Source organism: Giraffa tippelskirchi, chromosome 4 (assembly GCF_054371585.1).
Source record: "Giraffa tippelskirchi isolate mGirTip1 chromosome 4, T2T-mGirTip1v1.2.pri, whole genome shotgun sequence".
Taxonomy (NCBI): Eukaryota; Metazoa; Chordata; class Mammalia; order Artiodactyla; family Giraffidae; genus Giraffa; species Giraffa tippelskirchi.
In genome coordinates, this window is record NC_137278.1 from 34,569,575 (window position 1) to 34,591,356 (window position 21,782).

The 21,782-nt window shown below is 47.4% G+C and overlaps 1 protein-coding gene across 1 annotated transcript; it reads right to left on the reverse strand.

Moving 5' to 3' along the window:
- Window positions 1–5,243: 5,243 nt before the first annotated feature.
- PCARE (photoreceptor cilium actin regulator) lies at window positions 5,244–13,808 on the reverse strand. The gene is made up of 2 exons (XM_081484295.1): window positions 10,063–13,808; window positions 5,244–5,421 (listed from the first exon to the last, which is right to left on the reverse strand). Exons 1-2 carry the CDS (start codon window positions 13,806–13,808, stop codon window positions 5,244–5,246), a joined length of 3,924 nt encoding a protein of 1,307 aa, XP_081340421.1.
- Between the last annotated feature and the right edge of the window lie 7,974 nt (window positions 13,809–21,782).

The following is a 21,782-nucleotide window of genomic DNA, read 5'->3' on the forward strand; positions in this document are numbered from 1 at the left end:
TATTCTGAAGACATGCCAGTCATTGCTACCAGCTGACTGACAGATCACTTACAACTCAATGTGGGAATAAATGGGAGATTCAGAAGCTTAATTTGCTTTTCCCCTGTTTGGTATATTTGACATATGTAGTTGCAATTGCCAGCAAAATGTTTTAAAAGTCTTTTCACTTTGAAAGACACGGAATTCTTCAAAGAAGGAAGTCAATTCTAGCGGAGTTTGACAGCTGTTTTTATCGTTCTCTAAGGATCAAAGCACAGATCTAGGAGGGGGAAATGGTCTTGAGTTCTTTTCTTAATCAGAATCTTAGCATTCAGAGACGGCAGAACTGAGCACTAAAAACAAAGATGACAGAGGGATTATGACTTCAGTCCCCTCAAATGGCTCCAAAAGATGGTTTCGAAAAGGCAGGTTTGCTCATGTTTTACAGATGGCAGGATTAGTTGATTAGCATTGTTATTACTGCCTGGTAGATGAAGAAATGAGCCTGGAAAGCCAGATCACAGGGCGAGTCAATGAAGATGTCAGGTCTCCAGCCCAACCAGGAGGAGTGGGAGAGTTTGGCTCCCAGGGCAATGATCACATTCACCACATCCTCCCTTCTTTCTTCTCCTTCTGCTTCTGTTTTGTTCTGCTTCCTTCACTTCAAGCCCATCTGGTTTGTCTAGGGGCATTACCTCAGTCCTTAGCATTGTTGCATTCCAGTCAGATTGTTGCCTTGGGTGCCAGACTTCAAGGATGTCTGAAATTACAGCATTTGGAACCCAGACTACCAGGTTGGTCAACTCCTTCAGTCACCTGATACAGGGCCCACAGACTATTGTAAAGTTACTTTCTGAAGTCAATGAGTGTAATCAAGCCAGCAGCATCCAGGGTTCTCCATAAAATTGAATTAGAGTCCCGAGTGAATTAACTGTTTGCTCCTTTGCGTGTGGAATGCATCTTTAATTACATTTCATAAAACTGTCTGAATGGATTGATGGAACTTTATTTAAACTTCTGGTAGTACAAGGAGGAAACTGTAGTGCAGTATAACATGTTCTGTTAATATAGGCTTGAAACACATTTACTTTACGGCAGTTCAACAGACTTTGATGTGGGGCTACTTAAAAATATATTACCTTTGATAAGTTTGCTTTGGCAGATAGAGTGGGTGTTGGCAGCCTGTATACAGTCAACCAGATGATTAACTGACAAGCATGTTGACACTTAATAATTCATGGCACTAGCTCCCCTGATACATACAAAAATACTGGGTTATTTTAGGAAAAAAGAATATATTTCTTAAAATCCCTTTTATTCACGTTGTCAGGTTTATGAGGCAAGTCTTGTCAAACGTAAGCTCTTCACAATGAAAGTAAAGTCTCTTTGGTCTGTGTCTGCCCTGAATTTTCTATCGACATGGGTTATTTTAGGTTCTGGACTGGGTATATGATGCGACGAAGGAACGTAGATCATGCTTATAGTAAAGAACCACACAGACCCAAACTATGGAAGGAAGTTATATTTCATTCTGAAGATTGTTTTTATATTTGCAAAAAGCTATCACTATTCCACTTAAATATTATATTTACTTTTTTTACTCCATGAATCCTTTTGGCAGAACTAGAAAACTGGTTCTCCCTTGGGGCAGAACTCTTTGCTATGTTACTATCGAGTTGGATGAAGAGGGGGCTGAACACCTCCCCCTCTGCAGCTCTGGGGTCCCCATGGGCATGGAGGACGGTTGTCTCATCCCCCAAGAAGAAATGGAGTTGGCCCCAAGAAGAATCTGGGTATGAAATGCACCCCTTAAATGAATCTCCTATGTGGGCTTGCTTTTGCCTTTATAGTCAACATTCCTTCTTGGTTTCTAACTATGAAGAAAAAGAACAGACTCGTAAGTCTTTAATGGGTTGGGTCCATTGGCTTAATTAATTAAAAAAGACAAAACAAAACAAAAAATCTCTGCTCTCCCTTCCCCTAGAGCACAGGAAGTGGATTGGACCCAACACGGATGAGGGTCTTAGGCACAGGGGGAAGGTGGGTAAGAGTGACCCACCTGAGAAGCTCTAGAGCTGGGCTTGCCCCACACGGCCACCAACAGTGAGTTTTTTCCAAGGCAGAGCCAAAGACACAGGTTTGAGGAAAGGCCTGGCCACAGGAACGGTGAAACAATGGATTTTCACGCAAGTGGTTCAACGGGGTAGATTTAATTTATTTTTACAGAGTTTAACTCAGAATGTAATTTGGGCCGAGTGCAGTAGTTGGGATGAGTGAGTGCAAAGTGAGTGAAAGTCGCTCAGTTGTATCTGACTCTTGGTGACCCCATGGACTATATGGTCCATGGAATTCTCCAGGCTAGAATACTGGAGTGGGTAGCTCTCCCCTTCTCTAGGGGATCTTCCCAAACCAGGGGTCAAACAAGGGTCTCCCACATTGCAGGAGGATTCTTTACCAGCTGAGTTACAAGGAAAATCCGTAGTTGGGATAGTAGCCCCCAAAACACATCTTTGGCTCATCTGTCCCTGGGCCAGCTTGGCACTGCTTCATCTTAGACCTTTACTGCCTCCCAGCTCTTTGGCCTCAGCAACCCCTCCCCTTTGCCACTCTCCCGGAAGATGACTTGGGATTCTTAAAGCCTTTGGGTCCTTGGACATCTTGATGGCTATTCTAGCTCATTGCCCCTGCTGCCTGGGCCTAGAGGTTTCTGGGTCTCTCATTACATGACATATGAGAATATATGGCGGCAGCCTGGCCCTGTCCTGGTGCAGCAGGTGCTCAGTGGAGGTAGGGGGAGGAAAACTCATCAGCTGCTTCACTGCTGATGGCAGGAATCCTGGGTGCCCTGGATCCCTTCACTGCTGCCTGCAGGACAGGCAGGAGGGGTGGGTGTTGGCTGCTATTTTACCAGCCTAGCTTTCATGGGGGTGGGGCTCTCCTCTTATAGAACCTCCTGCCAGGCACCCTCATGAAGGCAGCAGTGGTTCATTCCAGACCCTTCCAGGACATTCTCTCTGATACTGAGCCTTCTCCATCAAATAATATGCTGCCTGGCTCCTAGCTGCCCACTTTTCCCTCGTATCACTGCAGCTGGGTACACTCAGCCCACCTCCCAGCCCCCCACACTCAAACCAGCCCAATACCTCTAAGATAAGGCCCTTTGGGGGGGCAGTGGCGGGGCCTGGGCTGGAAATCAGCCTCACTTTCTATTCTCTCGGATCTGGCTCCCAGTTCTCATCCTATCACTAGACTTGTCATTGCTGGGGTTACGTCCCCATGTAGCATCCAGTTTCGTCAGCTGAGTCCCTGTCTCATCTCCTGGCAGCTGGGGTTCTGTGTTGTTTCTTCAGACCTCCAGGAAGCCTGCCTCGAAACCTCGCACAGGGCAGGACCCCTTCTGACCAGTTCTTACCTCTAGGCTGGATGGCTCTGCACTGCTTGCTTCCTGAAATCTTGTCTATGGGGCCCAGCCCTCGGCAGCATGCTGCCAGCCTAACCATACAGGGAGATGGCCTGAACAAGTTTTATTCCTACATCAAACAAGTTCCCTGAAGCTAGCTGCTCTCACACACTTACCCAGGTCCTGACTGCTTGGGTGGCTTTAAACTTCTAGGGTTTCCTGCAGCCTAGGCAGTTCCCAGGATCCACCCTCCCACCTGGGGTGTGACTCCGCCCCACAGTGGCCTGAGTTCTGCTCTGAGGATTAGAGCAGATACACAGCAAACACAGTCTCACGGTGGGCGTTCACAGACATTTCCCCATAGAGGGGCAAGTTGTGGCCCCTCGTGGTAGTCTAATCAACACTTCCTTCGATGCCTTGGAAGAGATGGTCCCTGTCACCTCTGCCTGAGTATCTGGACAGGTCAAGGAGGGATTCCCTTATTCAGACCTTCAGCCTGTCCATGGGGGAGGTAGCTGAATTCTCAGGACCCAGTTTAACATGTTCTTGAGTCATGATCCACTTCAACAAGTCAGGGCTTGAAGACTAAGTTTTTCCAAACTTGAAAAATCAGCTTTGCAGCAAAGGTGGAGGATTGCCCCTTTGCTGTACCCTGTGGGTGAGAATTCTTATCTTTTGACAACCCACTGCACTGGTATTGAATCACCCAATTACTGCAATTTCTTTTCTAAATAGAAAGCACGCCACAGCCTCCAGCGGAAAAATTCCAAAAGCTGCTGCAAATATCTAGCTCAATTGGCAGAAGCAGGGTTTTGACATGAATGATGGTTCTTCACTTCAATTTCAACTCCAGCAGAAGGTCTGCAGATGACTGGGAATAAAGTTGGCTGAGAAACCTGTGTGGGAGATTGGTTGTGTATGTGTGTGTGTGCATTTGCACCCCTTGCCCACACGTCCTTCTGTGCTTCAGTCCCCATGGGGCACAGAGAAAAGGCTTCCTTGTTTGGGAGGCTTGGTTGTACCCACTCAGTCTGAGAGGCACGTGGGTGCGTAGGACAGAGCATCTGAGACACGCTTAGCTGGAAAGGCAACAGGACTGCACCAATGGGCTGGATGCTTGGCTTTCAGGGCTTTGGAGTTGAGCTTGGGAAGCAGAAGAAGGCAGGTAGGTGGAGCTGTGTGTCTTAATCTCACCATTGCTTATCTCTGGAGCAATCAGCTTCTCAACAGAGCTCATAATGGGCACTTGAATGCCGTGCCATTTTTTAACCTTAAAAAAGCTTTCTGTTTGTACAAGTAGGTGCATGCTTTAGGCAAATGGAATGATGGGATAGTCAAGGGCAATGGAATGTTAAAAAAACAAAGTAATGAAAGATAATAGATTCTAGTGCCAGGCACACCTGTGCAAGTTTTCCTGCTCTCTTCCTAGCTGGGTGAGCTCAGACAAGACACTTGGGGGGTGAGTAGGCTTGGGGGTACTTTGGTTTTCTTGCTGCAAAACGAAGAGAATGCTGTCTGCTTCTTTAATTGTTGAGAGAATTAGATGGTTTCATGAACACCTGGATCATCAAGCATGCTGGAAATACATTTTCCTGCTAAATTAAGGCCAACACTTGAAGGATTATAGAGTGTCATTGTGGAGTCCATATTGATAGCTAATCTTCGGCCCTCAAGGCAAACCAAGACCCAGGGCTGCACACAGTAGTTGTTCAGAATTTAGCAGACCCCTTGGGCAGTGCCCCTTCCAGGCCTTTCCTGCATCTCAGCAGGAGTCTGGTTGGCCTACCTTCTCTGGCGCTAATGCTTGGCTGTCACCCTTGCTTTCCAAGGTGACTGACATCAGTGTCACTCAGTTGGCAGCCCGTCAGGTCACTTCCTTCTGCTGGGACTTGTCCTGGGCATGGCCCACGCTGGCCTCTCGCTGCAGCCCGTGGCCCAGCACACAGAGCTCTGGGGATGGTGCACCCCTGCCGCTGCCCTTCAGTTCTAGGCCACAGGGGCTGTTCCACGGCTCTGTGTCCTTGGGGCTCTCCTCGCTGCTGCTGCAGAGAGAAAGCATAGGTGCCAGTCAAACCCTCCTTGTTGCTTCTGGCCCCGCCCCCTCTCCTTTCTGTCTCTCTCAAGCCCTCCTGTCTGTGTCGCCCACAGACCTGGTGGGCCCTTGTGCCAGGCCTCTGCCTTTCCGTATCAGCTTTGCCTGCTGGTGCTGTCCTTGTGGGCATCTCCTCTGGTGCGGCACCATGGGAGCCACGCTCCCGGCGTTTCAGAGGACAGGCTGCGTTCTGTTTTTTCCTGGGACAATCAGATCCTGCAGCTCTGGACAAAACAAATCCCTCAAGAACTCGGGCTTTTATTTTGTTTTGTTTTAAAGTGTTAGTTGCTCAGTCGTGTCTGACTCTTTGCAACCCCATGGACTATAACCTGCCAGGCTCCTCTGTCCATGGGATTCTCCAGTTTAGAATACTGGAGTGGGTTTCCATGCCCTCCTCCAGGGGATCTTCCTGACCCAGGAATCAAACCTTGATCTCCTGCATCACAGGCAGATTCTCTACCATCTGAACCACCACTTCTTATTCCATAAAGGGCTAGGCTTAGCTAGTTGAATTAAAAATAAAAACAACACCAACGATAACAGCAAAAACCACAATAAAACAAATGCAAAAACAACCCGGCTTTGCTCTGTTGCCACCCTTTTCCTGAATGGAATAAAATGAAAACTGCTTGGCCCAGACCTGGCCTTTGAATAAAACAGAGCTTCCCAGCTGCTGAGTGCCACAGTGAAAGGGCTCTGAGCAAAGAGGGCTACCCAGTGTGCTCTGGCAGCACAGAATGGAGGGTGGTCCCAAGCACGGAGCAAGCCTAGGCCAGATGGGGAACCAGCTCAGAGAGCCACCCTGGCCACAGGCAGCCAGGCTAGTCCTGCAACAACCACATGGAAGGTGGAGTCTGCTGTCTAGGTTCACTCCCTGGCCCTTTCACTTACTAGCTGTGTGACCTGGAGCATGTTGATTAATCGCCTTGATTCTGTTTCCTTCTTTGTCAAAAGGAGGTAGTAATGATACCCATCTCACAGGACACTCAAAGGTTTCAATATTGTATGAAGCACAGAAAACTCTCCGCGCACCACCCAGCACACCATAGGCATTCAATAAGTAGTCAGCTGTCACTGATGCTCTTTTGTAGCATGACCACAAATTTATACCCGCAAGGGACCTGAAGGACCACTCTGTCATATGGCACCTGAGGCTCCAAGCCTCTCCATCAGCTACCCCAGGGCCAGGATGAGACCCAGCTCTCCATGTGCACAGACCAGAAGCCCTTCTCTCTGCCCACAACAGGACCTTCTTGACTGTATTATGAGTGTGCTCAGCTCTGCATGCTTAGACTTACATGGGATATCCAACCAGCAGAGGACAAGTTTGAGTTTGGACCCTGACGAGATCAGGGTGGCAGGAATGGGGGTGAGGGGGGTGGGCACTGACATTGGCCAACATACATGAATTTCAGGCAGTGAGGAACCCACTCTGTTCCTTAGAGCCAGTCTTATCTATGTCAGCCTCTGGCCCCATCACGAGTTCCTGCAGGACCCAGTGATGTGTGGGTAACAGCTCCCACCTTACTGTTTGTTTTCCCTGTGCCCCTTTGGAGCAGGGGGAGGCATGATTCTTTGCTGTCCCTGGACTGGAGCAGCTAGCAGGAACAGAAGGGGCAGGCCCAGGGGACAGGCTGTGGTACCCAGCATCCATGGATGCTGACACTGACGTCTGACACAGGATTTGGTTCTAGAATTGTGTCTTCCCCTCTTTCCCTCCCCTAGCCAGGTCCTACATCTTCATGAGGTTCAGGCCAGGAGGCTGATTTTTTCAGTTGCTATATGGCTGTGGTTCCACCTGTTCCCAGACCTGATGGGGAAGCAGCTTGCCCAGATCTCTGGATCCAGGAAACATGGCTGCTGAGAGCCCCTGCCTGGCTAGTCCTGTCCCGGCAGAGAGTAAAAGCACCGCGTTTGCATTTAGGGGAGCAAGTCTGGACACACTGAGACCTGGAGAGAGACAGCTGCCTCCACCAGAGGATTCAATATGTAAATAACAGTTGAGGCTCAGTAACTGAGCTTCCTGGGGAAGCCTCCAAGGACTGTGCCCAATCCCTGGGCCCCGAGATGGGGAAGGTATCAACATCATCATGTTTTCTAAAAAAGGGGCTCATGCCTAGCATGGGATGACAGACGGGAGATCAACACCAGATGCAGGCCAGTGCGTCCCGCAAGCCTGCCTTGGCTGCAAGATACTATGGGTGGGGCTGCTCCTGCAAGTCCCTGCTTGGGGAAACAGCCTGTTCTGAGCAGTTCCTGGCTTTCTGGCACTGACTTGTTGCATGATCTTGGGGAAATCACGCTCAGTTCCCTGGCATTGTTTCCCATACACAGGAGGGCAGAAAAAAATGCTTGTCTGCTACAGAGCTGCAAATGCCCTGCTCTTAGAGCTGGTTGGCTTTTGCTCGCAGATGCCAACTTTACAAGGGTTGGGCGGGGAGTGTGGGGGGTGTCTGGGGAATGAGCGTTTTCCCACTACTTCCATCACATGCTCACAGTCGCACAGTCTGGAAGAGCTTGGAGGTGTGGTCTGACCAGGAGACAGGAATGGGTGTGAGTCACTCTGTGACCTTCCACATGACCTTGGGAAGGCTCCTGTTTATGCATCCTCCTCTTCCTACCTCTTTCAAGCTACAATCTCTCCCCACCCCACCCCATCTCTCCGCATATTGAAATTCAGGACATAAAACAACCTTTTAGGCTGCCCTATTCCGAGGAGAAGCCTGAGAGAATGGCAGTATTTTCTCCTTGAACAATTTTATGCTACTTTATTATTGCTCCTGCTGTTTTAAAATGTTAGTGTTTTTAATTAATGCCATTTTATTGTCCCTGTTCTCTCAAGCTCTTCTCCTGAAGGGCACAGTTTTAGAAATCTAATAACTAAGTAAGTAGCGAGTGTGAGGAATAATGCATTAACATTTATAGAGGTTCTCAGATGAAAGGCACTGTGTTGTAGGAAGCTCATTTTAGATTTAAGAAAAGAGCAACATTACATTAAGATTCGTGCAAAAATAATCAATATTTCATTTCTTTCAAGTGGCTGGGGAAGTTTACATAACTATAATCACGCACAACTTTCCCGAGATAATATCTTTATTTAAAATTGACTGCCGAGTACTTTGTGAGAAATTACCATTTATGCCTCGACAGACTGTGAAGTCTGTAACATGTATCAGTCTGGCAGAAATTAACTTCTGATTTACACAACTGTGGGCACTGAAAAGATAGCAAGGACGGTGCGGGCTGAGCTTTGTCCGATTTGATATCAGGACACGTTGATTAAGAGTTCCTCTTTAGCCGACCTCGGATGTACATGTTTCCCCCCATGCCACAATTCAAGAAAAGATACATGTCCCTGTATATCCTGTAAAATAACCACATCACCATATGAGTCCTTTCAACGGCCAGGCAGCGGCTATTCTCTGAGTCATGTCCTCTCACAGCCGCCTGCCTGGCCTGTCTGTGTGGCTGGGCCAAGAACACGCCCATCAGCCGCCCTTCACGAGAAAGGCACACTTGGACTCAGCCGGCCCAGGGCAGGCAGGGGGCCCTTCTGCCTGCGTTCTTGTTCTTGTGCTCAGTGCTCAGGGAAAGTCTTGCTCTTCCTCTACACCCTCTGAAAGGGGAGATGGAGAAGGAGGCAGGATTGGGGGTCCTCAGGAGTAAGAGGAAGCCAAACTTTTATATTCAATACCTCCAGGATCAGCTGTCCTTAAAGCGTGTCCCCTGGCTGCCTCCCAGACCTTTTCGAGGAAGGTGTTGTGTCCAAGTTGTCAAAAGTGTGTTCATCATAATATTAAAATGTTATGTGCCTTTCTCTCTCATTCTTTCATGAATGCAGAGTGGAGTTTTCCACACTACAGGATGTGTGACATCACAACAGATTGCCTGCGGATGAAGGCCTGAGAACCCAGCTGTCTTTCTGTGAAGCCCACACACTAAAGAGGTTTGCAAAACTAGAAGACAGTGTCACTCTACTCACTCAATTTTTTGTTGTGGAAAAAAATAGTTACTCTTCATTATATTATTTATGTTAACATAGAATTAGGCGTTTTACAAATTAATAAATACTCTAGACATCTCTCAACTTTAATCTGTAATGCAGTAAAAAGCAATAGATGCAATGCACAAAGGCCCCTTGAGGGTCTCAGTTTTAAAGAGTTTAAAGAAAGTCCTGGGACCAAAAAGTACCTCCTGCTAAGATGCTGGTCTACAGATATAAACCAGAAAGGACAGGAATCAAGCTGCTGCTGGCTTCAGACAGGTAACCGTGACTCAACTTTGGGGGCCAAGTCACTTCATCTCAATCTCCCCACCTGTGAAATGAGGGGCATGTGTGGCTGGACCAACCTGGTTTTTTTAAACTTTATTTGTATTACAGCAGAACCTCTTGCAATGAAATCTTTCATGAGAACCTGAAACGTGTAACAGACGAAAAATTGTTGCTTCAGGTTGGGGCACTGGGAGACCGGATATCTTGATACACCCTTTCCAACTTGTTCTTCTCTTGGAGCACAGTTTGAAAACTACTGACCCAGATGATCCTAAGGGCCCCTCAGCTCTATCCCCCAAACCGCAGGACTCTCCTTACCTGCTCTGGCCATGCTGGGATTCACAAGCGCTGCTGGTGGCGCCCGGGACAGGCAGGTGAAGGCGGACGCCCGGCCGGGGGTCAGAGGCTGTCCTTCGGATGAAAGGTTGAGGGTTCAGGGCACACAGAGTTGTCCCTCGCTGTGAATCTGCCCTCATTCGTGGCCCTGAGCTGCCCCTCCAGCCTCCTGTGGGGGTTTCAAGAGGACTCCCAGCTTCAGGGGGCAGGGATGATGGGGTGAGTGGGGGTACTGTTGAGAATGGTAGTTTAGCTTCAAACAGAGAGGAGGTGGCTGGGCAGAAAATGGAGCGTGTGTTTCCAGATGCCGTGGCTGCCCGACTGTCTTCAGAATCTCGTGTTTCCTTGGGCCCCTGACTGGGAGATGCTGGGGGAGAGGGGGAGGGACCAGAGGCCAGGGAACCGGCTTCTGTGCACTGGGTAGGGGGACGGGAGACCTTGTGCTGAGCGAGTGGGCTTGTTGAGGGAGGGCTGGGCAGCTTGTGCTGGAGGGGAGGGGAAGCTCGTTTCTTCCCTGTTGGGGGGCTTAGTGCCCTGGGACTCACTGGAGGGCTGAGGGGTGGGCTAGGGGCCCCATGCACACAGGGTGCACTTGTCTGGGCAGACCTGTGAGTGGAGGACAGGCCCGAGTGCCTCCTGTCCACTCTGGGCGTCCAGTGCGCCCTCGTGGGGGAGGCCTTCCTGACCAGCACAGGGCTTCGGCCTTGGGTCTGCCTTGGGGCCTCGGGAGAATGTGGTCCCCGCATCGGCCTGGTCAGGCTGGGTTCTGAGATCCTGTTCTGCCCAGATGTGTGGCTGGAATGGAGCCAGTGAATGACCTTCCGGGGAGGCTTGGAGAGGCCTGAGGCCCTGTCTGCCCGTACCTGACTCTGCGCCCTGCTGCCCTGCACCTCTGGGTTTCCGCTAGCTGCTGGTGGGTGGTTGAAGTCCAAGGCGAGCTTTCCGGTATTGAAGCCGCCCTTGCTGTTCTCTGGCTCTGCGCTGCGGGCCCTGGTGAGGGTGGCGGTGCTCTTGCTGGGCAGCAGGTCAGTGGGGCTCATGGAGGCTCTTAGCCTTGGGGAAGCCCACGTTCTCCGGGCAGAGCCAGTCCCTCCCAGCCCCGGAACGTGGGTCCCTTCAAGGGGGCTCTCTGCTGGCTTGCTGCTCTCCGGGGGCTCCAGAGAAGTGAATGATTGGTCCATCAGGATTTCCAGAGGCGGCGGAGGGAGATTCTCTGGGTTCTCTTCTGTTTCCCAGTTGAGGTCCTCACTCTTGGCTGCTTCAGCTATGAGCAGAGGGGGAAAGGTAGGAGCTAAGGGCCTCCAGCCTGGGCCCATCCTGAGAGATTCTCCACCCACTGCTGGAGAAATCCGAGGCTTTGGATACAACGGGGCCAGCCCTCTGTAAATGGGGAATCTGGGAGGCACGGTGGGGACCCCCCACTTCTTGGGGCAGGGGCTTGGCCCCGAGTCCCAGGAATCCCCCAGTGTCCTTAGACTCTCGGTGGGACTGAAGGTTTCAATGAGTTTCTTGACTGATGTTCTGGTGGGACAGCTCCTGGTGGTCTGGTCCCTGACCCCTGGAGCCTCACCGGCCCTCTCGCCCGATGGGATGATGTTTGGGAGCCCCTGAGCTTTCCCCTGCCCGAGCTGTTCTCCCTCAGGGCGGGAGCAGCACTTCTGCAGGATGCTCTTGTCCTGACTTGGCAAAATGCTGAAGTTCTTGGTGAGGGATGACTTTAGCTTCCTGATGGCGCTGCTCGGGACCACCTGGCAGCGGCTGTCGGGCCTCAGTGTTGCAGCTCTGGGCTGCGTGACTGGCTTTTGGCTCTGCCCCTGCCATCGGGCGCCCAGGCTGTAAAACGCCTCCAGCCTCTGGCTGAGTTCCCTTTGGACCCTCCGCAGCTCCTGGAGGGTGGGATCCTCTGTGTGGCTCTTCAGACACCCCTCAGACTGGGACCTCCTCTGCCTCGAGGGGGCTCTCCTGCTGCCGCTGGCTGTGCTGGGCCTCGGGGGCACCGTGGTCCTCTCCTCTTCCTCCATCCAGTCCTGGTGCTCAGACAGCACAGGAACAAACTTGATCCTTTCACTGATCGCTTCCTTCATCTTCAGAACCATTTCCCGGGCCTGGGGGCTCCTGAGTCTCCGGGGGTGTGGCTGAAATGGGCTTTCAGCACTGGTAGGTGAAGACCGCGGCCTTGGATGGGAAGCGTTTTCCTGCCAGGTGCGTGGACTCATGCAGCTTCCTTCGTCCTCCTCCTCCTCTGAGCTGCTGTCCTCACCTTCACTGAGGGATGGAGTGTGCACGCAGCTGGAGTCTTTAGAAAGGTGTGCTTCACCGGAAGTCCCCATCCCAGGGGGACCACACAGAGTGCTTTGGCCCAGCCCCCAAGGCCCGGAGGCAGTATTTTCTGGGCCTGCGACAGAGGGCCAGGGGCTCCCTGATCCACCCTGCACTGCTGGATGAACCTTAGCTGTGAGAGGCCTTGAGAGTGGGCAGTCCTGGGGTCCGTCTAAATCCATCCGGAATGGACTTCGCTGCCAGGTGTGTCCTGACAGCCTGGCCTCCACTGTGGGTGAAATTGCCGGCCTCCACTCTGCAGCATCTGGCACTAAGTCCCAGCTGGCTTGGTTGCCCAGCTTGTCTGCCGGCTGCACGGACTCATTGTCCGCACCGATGCCACTGTCCTCAGAGCACAGGGGTAGACCCCTTGCTTCAGGGTCGCTCTGGCTGCTCGCCAAGCTTTCCAGGTGCGCCAGAGCCCCGAGGAGGCGTTCATCCATGCCCCTCTTTGTGCTCAGCTTGTTCCCCAGGTGGCCTGCAGCGGCGTGGAGGTAGCTGCCGGAGCCCTCCAAGAGGCTACTGGTGAGCAAGGCCACTGTGCCGCTGAGCTCCTGCAGCTTGCTGACTGTGTACTGCAGAAGCTGCTGCAGAAGATCTGGCTGCTCCCGGGGCTCTCCTTTCTTCAACGGCCAAGTCAGATCCTCTCGAACCTCCTGGAGGAGCTCTTCTCCATCCTTGGAGATCTCCCCCAAAAGCTGGTTGACCTCATCGAAACACAGCATCAGGAAGCCAACCATGGGCTGCAGCAGCTCGTGGGTCTGGGTGGCCTGATGGATGATGCTCAGAACTGCTTCATATTTGGAGAGGCAGGCATGCAGATAGATGTAAGTGCTCTGATGGGCCTTCACCAGAGGCTCGGGGAAGTCCACCTTGTCTTCAGATTTGTGGGCGGCAAGGATGGTTTGGCGGTAATGGCCCTGTTTGCTTGACCTGTGACATTTTGGTCTCTTTGCCCATTTGGAAGTCTCCTGGGTATTACTTTCTTCACTTTCTTCCCCGGAAAAGGCTGCCCTTTGTGACCCATGGGAGCTCTGTCTCTTGAATGGAATTTCCGTAGCCATGCAACTTTGTGATTTGTTCAGCTGGGATGGGGAGGTTTTGGTTTCTGAGATCAGTCTCTCTATATCTTTTGCTTTGCCTGCAGTGGGATCCTTGGTGAGCTGACAGAGACTGTCAGCCACAGTCTGGGTCCACCTGGGACTAGGCTGTTCTTCTTCTGCCTGTTGTCCCTGGGACGAGCCCCCTCCGGGGTCATAGCAGGTGGAACTTTGAACCAGCAAAGGGAGGGAACCTCTTTCACTGGCCCTCTGATGTCCTGGCAGGATTGCTTTGGGCTTTTTAAAAAACTGGATGCCACTCTTGGCAACACTGTTAACAAGATCACTGTGGGAAGGTGTGCATCCCATGATGTCAGCCTGTCGTCATCTCCCACCTGCAACCCTCACAATTTTCAGAGAATTGTATTCAAAATAGGAACTGAAGGCAGTCTTACTAGTCCATCCAGGCAATCGGTAGGCCAGAATCCTTTGAAGTCCAAGGTGCAATGTCCTAAACTTGCAACCAGCTCTCTTCACTTCCTTGGCCTCATCTTGCAGAGGTAGTAATGCTGCTGTCCTGGTGATGTTCTTAAGTTTGAGCCCTCTGCTGCTAGTGAGCAACAGGGCAATTCTAAAGGACTTCAGTCTCGTGGATTATGGGCCTCTGAGTGTTGCTCGTGTCCTAACAGATGTGCATGGCAAGTGGAACTTTAAGCCTATTAGGTTAATCAGGCCCCAGCCAGTCAGCACTCACAGTGTGTTCTAATATAGAACTTCTCAGCATTTACTATCTTGGGAAGCGGATTATTTTTGCACGTGCTTATGCTTTTAATTCTGCTCAGACGCCTGCCATATGAAACCTAGAGAAACGAGCCATAATTGCAAAAGGCTCTGGAAGAGACACATTTGTGGAGAGGAAGCAAAGGGCTTGCTGATGACGGATCCTTAGAGAGAAGTGACCTTCACAGTTTAATAAGGGCACAGCAAGCTCCAACCTGTTACTACCCAGAAGACCCCAAAACACACAGTAGATGGGAACTGAAGTGATGCATTGCTGTTTGTGTGGCTTATAAAATAGACCACGACTTTCTAGTGCTGGTGAAGATCTTTAAATAAGACGGGGAATAAAGAAGGTCAGGTGGCTTTCCTTTACACTAGAAAAGGAAGGTAGATTGCTTGGAGGCTTGGAGGGGAAAGCAGAAAAACTCACCACCAGCTCAAGGCCAGTTACTGTGGACTATAGCTGCTCAGTGCTCTCACAGGAAAACACTTTTTATTAAACATTTCTCATAGGAAAAGAGAACAAACAAACTGTGGAAAATTCTGAAAGAGATGGGAATACTAGACCACCTGATCTGCCTCCTGAGAAATCTGTATGCAGGTCAAGAAACAACAGTTAGAACTGTACATGGAACAACAGACTGGTTCCAAATAGGAAAAGGAGGACTTCAAGGCTGTATATCATCACCATGCTTATTTAACTGATATTCAGAGTACATCATGAGAAACGCTGGTCTGGAGGAAGCACAAGCTGGAATCAAGATTGCTGGGAGAAACATCAATAACCTCAGATATGCAGATGACACCACCCTTATGGCAGAAAGCAAAGAAGAACTAAAGAGTCTCTTGATGAAAGTGAAAGAGAAGAGTGAAAAAGTTGGCTTAAAACTCAACATTCAGAAACTAAGATCATGGCATCCGGTCCCATCACTTCAAGGCAAATAGAGAAACAATGCAAACAGTGACAGACTTTATTTTCTTGGGCTCCAAAATCACTGCAGATGGTGACTACAGCCATGCAATTAAAAGATGCTTGCTCCTTGAAGGAAAAGCTATGACCAACCTAGACAGCATATTAAAAAGCAGAGACATTACTTTGCCAACAAAGGTCCATCTAGTCAAAGCTATGGTTTTTCCAATAGTCATGTATGGATGTGAGAGTTGGACTATAAAGAAAGCTGAGTGCCAAAGAACTGGTGCTTTTGAATTGTGGTGCTGGAGAAGGCTCTTGAGAGTTCCTTGGACTGCGAGGAGATCCAACCGTCAATCCTAAAGGAAATCAGTTCTGATTATTCATTGGAAGAACTCATGCTGAAGCTGAAACTCCAATACTTTGGCTACCAGATGTGAAGAAATGACTCATTGGAAAAGAATCTGATGCTGGGAAAGATTAAAGGTGGGAGGAGAAGGGGATGACAGAGGATGAGCCGTTTGGATGGCATCATCGACTCGATGGACATGAGTTTGAGTAAGCTCCGGGAGATAGTGATGGACAGGGAAGCCTGGCGTGTTGCAGTCCATGGGGTTGCAAAGAGTCAGACACGACTGAGCGACTGAACTGACAGGGAAAGAAGCTAAAGTAGGGCAGTGGAAAGCAGTTATGAGTAGAACTTAAGGGAAAAATGTATCTTCCTTTTCAACCCCAGCTTCTCAATCTGAGCCTGGTGCTCTTGTCCATAGCTAAGGTAGCAGCTGCCCATTTAAAAACTTCCTTAAAACTTTCTTTGCTGTCCATAGGGCTTCCCTTGTGGCTCAGCCGGTAAAGAATCTGCCTGCAATGCAGGAGACCTGGGTTTGATCCCTGGGTTGGGAAGATCCCTTAGAGAAGGAAAAGGCTACCCACTCCAGTATTCTGGCCTGGAGAATTCCATGGACTGTATAGTCCATGGGGTCACAAAGAGTTGGACACAAAGGTCACAAAGAGCTGGAAAGAGCTGAGCGACTTTCACTTCACTTGCTGTCCATAAAGTGTAGAGCAGGCAGGCATTTGGAGTAGGAAGACTTGGGTTTAAATATTGACTCTTTCTCCTTTAAATGGGGGAATTTCCACAAGTTATTTAACTTCCCTGGGGCAAAATTCACCTCTGAAATGGAGATAGTGGCACCTACTTCATGGAGCTGTTGTGAGGATTAAGTCAATTAATGCGAGGTAAGTGCTTGGCACAGTGCCTTGCAAGTGGTAGGTACACAAAAGAAAAGAAAAGAACTCCTTATTCCTCTCCTTCTGGCATCTAAGCCACTTATAACAATAAAATTCATGAGAAAATTCACTAGTTTGCCCAGGAACAAGCCCCAGTCCTTTCCGGAGTTGTCTGGAAATAACTGCTTACTGAGGCTTGGAGTCCCAGATCGGGTTTCTGCCACCCTGAGTCTGTGCAGGCCCTTTGCTCAGCATACTGCTGCCTCAGGACTTCTCTGAGACCTTCTTGTGTCATTTTTCTGTTTTTAAGCACACAATAATTCCCACCAACTGCAGGAGGGAGACAGGCTTTGATGTAATCATTTCAGATTTGGGGATATTCAGCTTGTTGACAATGTTTAATTTTCCTAATAGAAAAAAAAGATTGCACAGAGCACCTCCTAAAGTTACTGAGAATGGAGATACATTCTGCCTTTATTGCTTTCATTTTCTCTTACTGAGCGCTGTGCAACCAACAAAAATAACAGTGTAGGTTTTAGGACGTAGGGATCCCTTTTCTGCCGGGAGCAAGCTGAAGACTGGCTACCAGGCTGTGTGCAGAGCCTGGTGTCTATCACAGCCCTATGCCCCAGAGTGCATAATTAATAAAGTTCTCGAATCTGTTTATTTGAAGCAAAGCTCATGGGAAACACAAAGCTGACTCAGTGCCTGGGGGTGAACTGTATTAGGCATCAAAACGTTGTTTCATTTGTCAGGGCCTTGGTTGGCCCAGTAAACAAGCATGCCAAGTGGGAAGAGTTCTCTTTCTTGCATTTAACACAGTGCCACGCTCATCTGAAGGGTTCTTTATATAAGTTCTTCTCCTCTTGGGCTTTTGCTTGAATCACCTTTGTGAAAACTTTTGATCTAAGTGGCTAAAATTATTTCCAAACCAATGATCAAAATAAAAGTATTTGCCTGGAGGATCAGCTGTCAAATAGCTTTGTGCCTTATAGACAGGTTTTCTTGACTATTCCAAATAATTTAGAAAGCGCTTTCTTCACTGCCTCTCATTTTTCATTAAGACTCACTTTTGTTTTTCTTCTTTTTCAAATTCGTGTTGCTTCAAATTAAAAAAAGGGAGAAGAATTGCTTTGAGTGGGAATGTAAAATGACCCAATTACTTTGGAAAGCAGTTAAGCATACACCTACCTCCTGACCCATCATTTCTACTCCTAAGGATTTACCCAAGAGTGTTGAATGCCAAGGTCCACAAAAAAGACTGGTACAAGAAAATTCCTATTAGCTTTATTCATGATAGCCTCAAACTGGAAACTATCCAACTGTCTGTTAATAGGGAAATACATAAATTTGGCATTGGAATACTTGCCAACAATAAAAGGAACAAACTATAGAATATGTAACAACATAAACTTAAAAATTAGTATGCTGAGTGAAAAAATACCAGACGGGTCCCACCAGAGGGAAGGATACAGGGTTAGGGTTAGAAGCAACCCTAACCTAAGCAAAGTAGTGAGAAGCAACTCTGGATTTGCTCTGCAACCCAAAGAAGTTCTCCAGGTTGCCCTTCCAAATCATCTGTCTCTGACAAGGCCCTTTGGATTGAAGGCTTGGCTGGTGGTCATTGGTTTAAAGTTTGTCTCTGGGTAGAGACTTTCAGATGACCCTTAGCATGAATTCTAGACCCATAGGAAGTCCCAAGCTCTGCCACCTCTGCCCTCAGCCCAGATGCCTGGTTCTCTGGCCCTCAGCTGGCTCACCTCCCAGGGCTCTTGCCAGCCAGAGCGGTGGCTGGGGCCAGAAAACCGAATATGTTAAATGGCTTCATGCGTGTGTGCATGCTCAATTGCTTCAGTTGTGTCTAAGTCTTTGCAACTCTTTGGACTGGCTCTTCTGTCCATGGGATCTTCCAGGAAGGATACTGGAGTGGGCTGCCATTCCCTCCTCCAGGGAATCTTCCCCACCTGGGGATCGAACTCACATCTCCTGCATTGCAGGTGGATTTTTTTTTTACTGCTGAGCCACCAGGGAAGCCCAAACAGCTTCATATTAACTATCAATTGAAGTCTCTAACTGGTAAAGTAAACTTCTATTTCCAGTGATATTTTAAAGTGAGACATGTTGATTTTAGCAAAAAAAAAAAAAAAAAAGCTTGCGTTTTACATACCTTGTAATTTTTATCATTATTTCCTTCTCTTTTTTTGTGCTTATATTTTACACAGCTGCTAATCATTAGGCCATTGTATTATCTGCATTAACTTAAACATATTATAGACATTTTCCATGTTATAGTGTTTTACCAGACTTGAGGGAAAGACGGTGATGTGTATAGGGAAGGCAACAACCTCTTACTTTAACAAAAAGATAAATAGCAACGAGTCTATATGTACAAAAGAAAGCACAGGTCATGAATTTGTTAATTTTCCTTTCTTGAGACAGATGTTTCTCAGTGTGAAGTCCTTCATAGAAATGCATATAGATGTAACCCCACACACCCACCCAGTGGCATAGGTGGATAGAAAAAAAAGTGATCAAATATATAGGATTTGTGTGAAAAGCTAGTGTCCGAGGCAGAGACAAACATCTTAATGAAGTGGTGAAGCTGGACTTAAACCTCAGGTCTGGCCAACTCTCAGGCTCCGGGTGTCCCACTGTTTCAGGCTATCTGCTGTGACAGCTCAAAATCAGCAGGCTGAAGTGTGTTGATGATTTTCAAACTGCCCTCAGGAGCCAATGAGGGGTCTGAGGGACACTTCAGCTTTAACTGACCACTTCCACTTTTCTCTGCTTAACATATTGGGTTTTCCTGTAAAAGACCTTGTGAAGGGATTTAGTAACGATGTATTGGGACTTAGCCACCTGTGCCCAGCTCTGGGCTGTCACAATCCTTGAGTCATTTCACAGATGATTTCCAAGGTCTGTTCTGACTCTAACACCAAGGTCCCTTGTGACTCTAACAACCATGTTGTTAAGACTGTGGTTCTGTAATAGGAACCTTAACAGGAATAGGCCTTAACAGGAAACAAAGTATTTTCCTTCAGAGCAATAATGTAGAAGTCTGATTGCCATCCCTTCCTTATTAGTGGTCATTAGGAGACCCCCAGTCTCAAACCCTGTAACATAGAAGCCCCCTCAATTGGTCTAGACTTTTTGATCTGATTTCAGCTCAGATAGTAGAAACATCAATCAGGTTATACAATACTTTCATGCTCTTCCAACTTCTTAATGCAGTAGTTATTTATCATAGTACTTTTTAAATCAGAAAAAGATTTTACTATTTAATGTGAAGACAATTCATGCACATAAATTAATCTAAGAGGTGAACAATCTTAGTGACTTTGAGATGATGATGATGATATTTATTGTCATGAGTGTTTCAGGCTCTATTGCAAACACTTCACATATCTTCATTAATTACACTACATGTAGCTTATGCTTTGGGAGGAGCAGGTTGAGAAACTGAACATCCAGAAAATAGAGTTTAACATTATCATTAGACAAGACCCACACCAGGAAGAGAGGAAAGATTAAATTAAGCCTAGTGTCTCTGGGAGCTGGTCCCTGAGATGGTTGTAAATGATACTCTGCACTGAAAAGTCCTTGATTCACTGGCTGAATAGATCCCTTCCTTTCTTCACTTCTGAGCTTTCTTCCACTTCCCAAGCCCAAGAAAAATCCCTAGCTTATTGCCTTTGACTTCTAGATCTCAGTCTCTCCTTCTATAACACAGGCATGGTGCAGGGGAAGGGCTCCTGGCTTTGAAGTCAGAATACAGCACATGGGGGAGGAATTAATCAAGAATTCTTCCCAACTGTCAGATCACTGCTCACATGTTATTAGAAGGTCCCTTGGAAAAATCGTGTTAACATCCAGATAAGCTGTGGGACCACTTGTTAATTCCCAGTAGGGAAATAGCAGAATCTAATTTCTTCACTTGAAGAAACTAGTTGTTTACTTGTATATTTACTTTAAAACATATGTACCCTGGGCCTTGGAAAGATCTTGGCTGCTAGTTGTACAAACTTCTCAAAATAGACTCTATACTCTTTTTAGTTTTGGTTTTGTGAACGTGGTACATTTGGGGAAAGACATCGGGTGATGACGTGAATTCATGGTGGAATGTGGGTGAGGAGCCAGTCTCACGATTTCTCAGGGTTCGAAAAGCAAGTAGAGAAGAGTTTTTGTAACATCATAGCCTACTCCGTGCATTTTTCCTTATATTTAAATACTGTAATATTTTCTGGACAATTGCCCTTGGATTGAAGAGCAGACAGTAGATTTAGTTCTCTCTCTCTCTTTTTAACATTTACATCCATAAGAATGGCGGGGGGGATGAAACACCAACCACTGCTTATAACCTAATCTGGGAAATTTCATTCCTGTTCACTCACAACTTTTTTGAATGCATTGCTTTTATAAATTTAGGATTATTAAGACAAAATCAGCCTCCCTCCAAACAGCCAAGTATTTATAATTATGTTTAAGAGAGATTAATTATCCAAGGATAATTGGAGAACAAATAAGGCAGATGATAATAAAAATACTTGATATTTAAAAACTGAATCAGCTGAAACTTTGGATCTTGGACTTCTAGTCTCCAGAACTGTGGGAAAATAAATTTGTTATTAAGGCCACCCCATCTATTGTATATTGATATGGCAGCCTGATGAGACTAAAAGAGATATTATTTTTTAAGAATGGCATATTTTTATTTATTATAAAAACTTGCATATAAATGTTCATAGCAGCACTATTTGCTATAACACTATAGATAAATGTGGAAACAATAGAAATGTCCATCAACTGATGAAGGAATAGGCAAAATGTGGTATAGCCATACAATGGAATATTATTCAGTCATAAAGAGTGAAGTGTTGATAACATTGTAACATGTTAAACCTGGAAAACATGCTAACTGAAAGAAGCTAGATGCAAAAGGTCATATTATCTGATTCCATTTACATGAAATATCCAGAATAGGCAAATCCATAGAAAGAGAAAGCAGATTAATGGTTGTCAGGGGCTGGTGTGGAGGGAGAATGAGAGTGACTGCTTAAGGGATAAAAGGTTTCCTTTTGTGGTGATGAAAAGATTCTGGAACTAGAACTTAGTGATGGTTGCATTAACATTGTGAAGGTACTGAATGCCTGAATAGTACACTTTAAAGAGGTCAAAATGACAGATATTGTTTTATGTGCATCTTACCATAACAAAAGAGCAGTATATGCAAATATAAACATTTAGAAAATACAGATAAGCTCAAAGAGAAATGAAAATGATTATCTATCTATCTATCCTTTTCAATAAAGGCAGATTCTGCTGTACCTACAATTTGGAACCTAGCTTATCTCCTACTGTATCATGAATTTATACTCATATAATCAGGTATTCTTTACAGCACTTTTAATGGCTACACAATATTC

What these genes read in the sequence shown, in the direction of transcription:
- PCARE (XM_081484295.1), bottom strand. Translation starts at nt 13,808, where the DNA reads ATGGGATGCACACCTTCCCACAGTGATCTTGTTAACAGTGTTGCCAAG. An exon ending in TCCCAGCATGGCCAGAGCAG is followed by an intron (nt 5,422 to 10,062) that starts GTAAGGAGAGTC and finishes TTCTCTCTGCAG; the next exon opens with CAGCAGCGAGGAGAGCCCCA.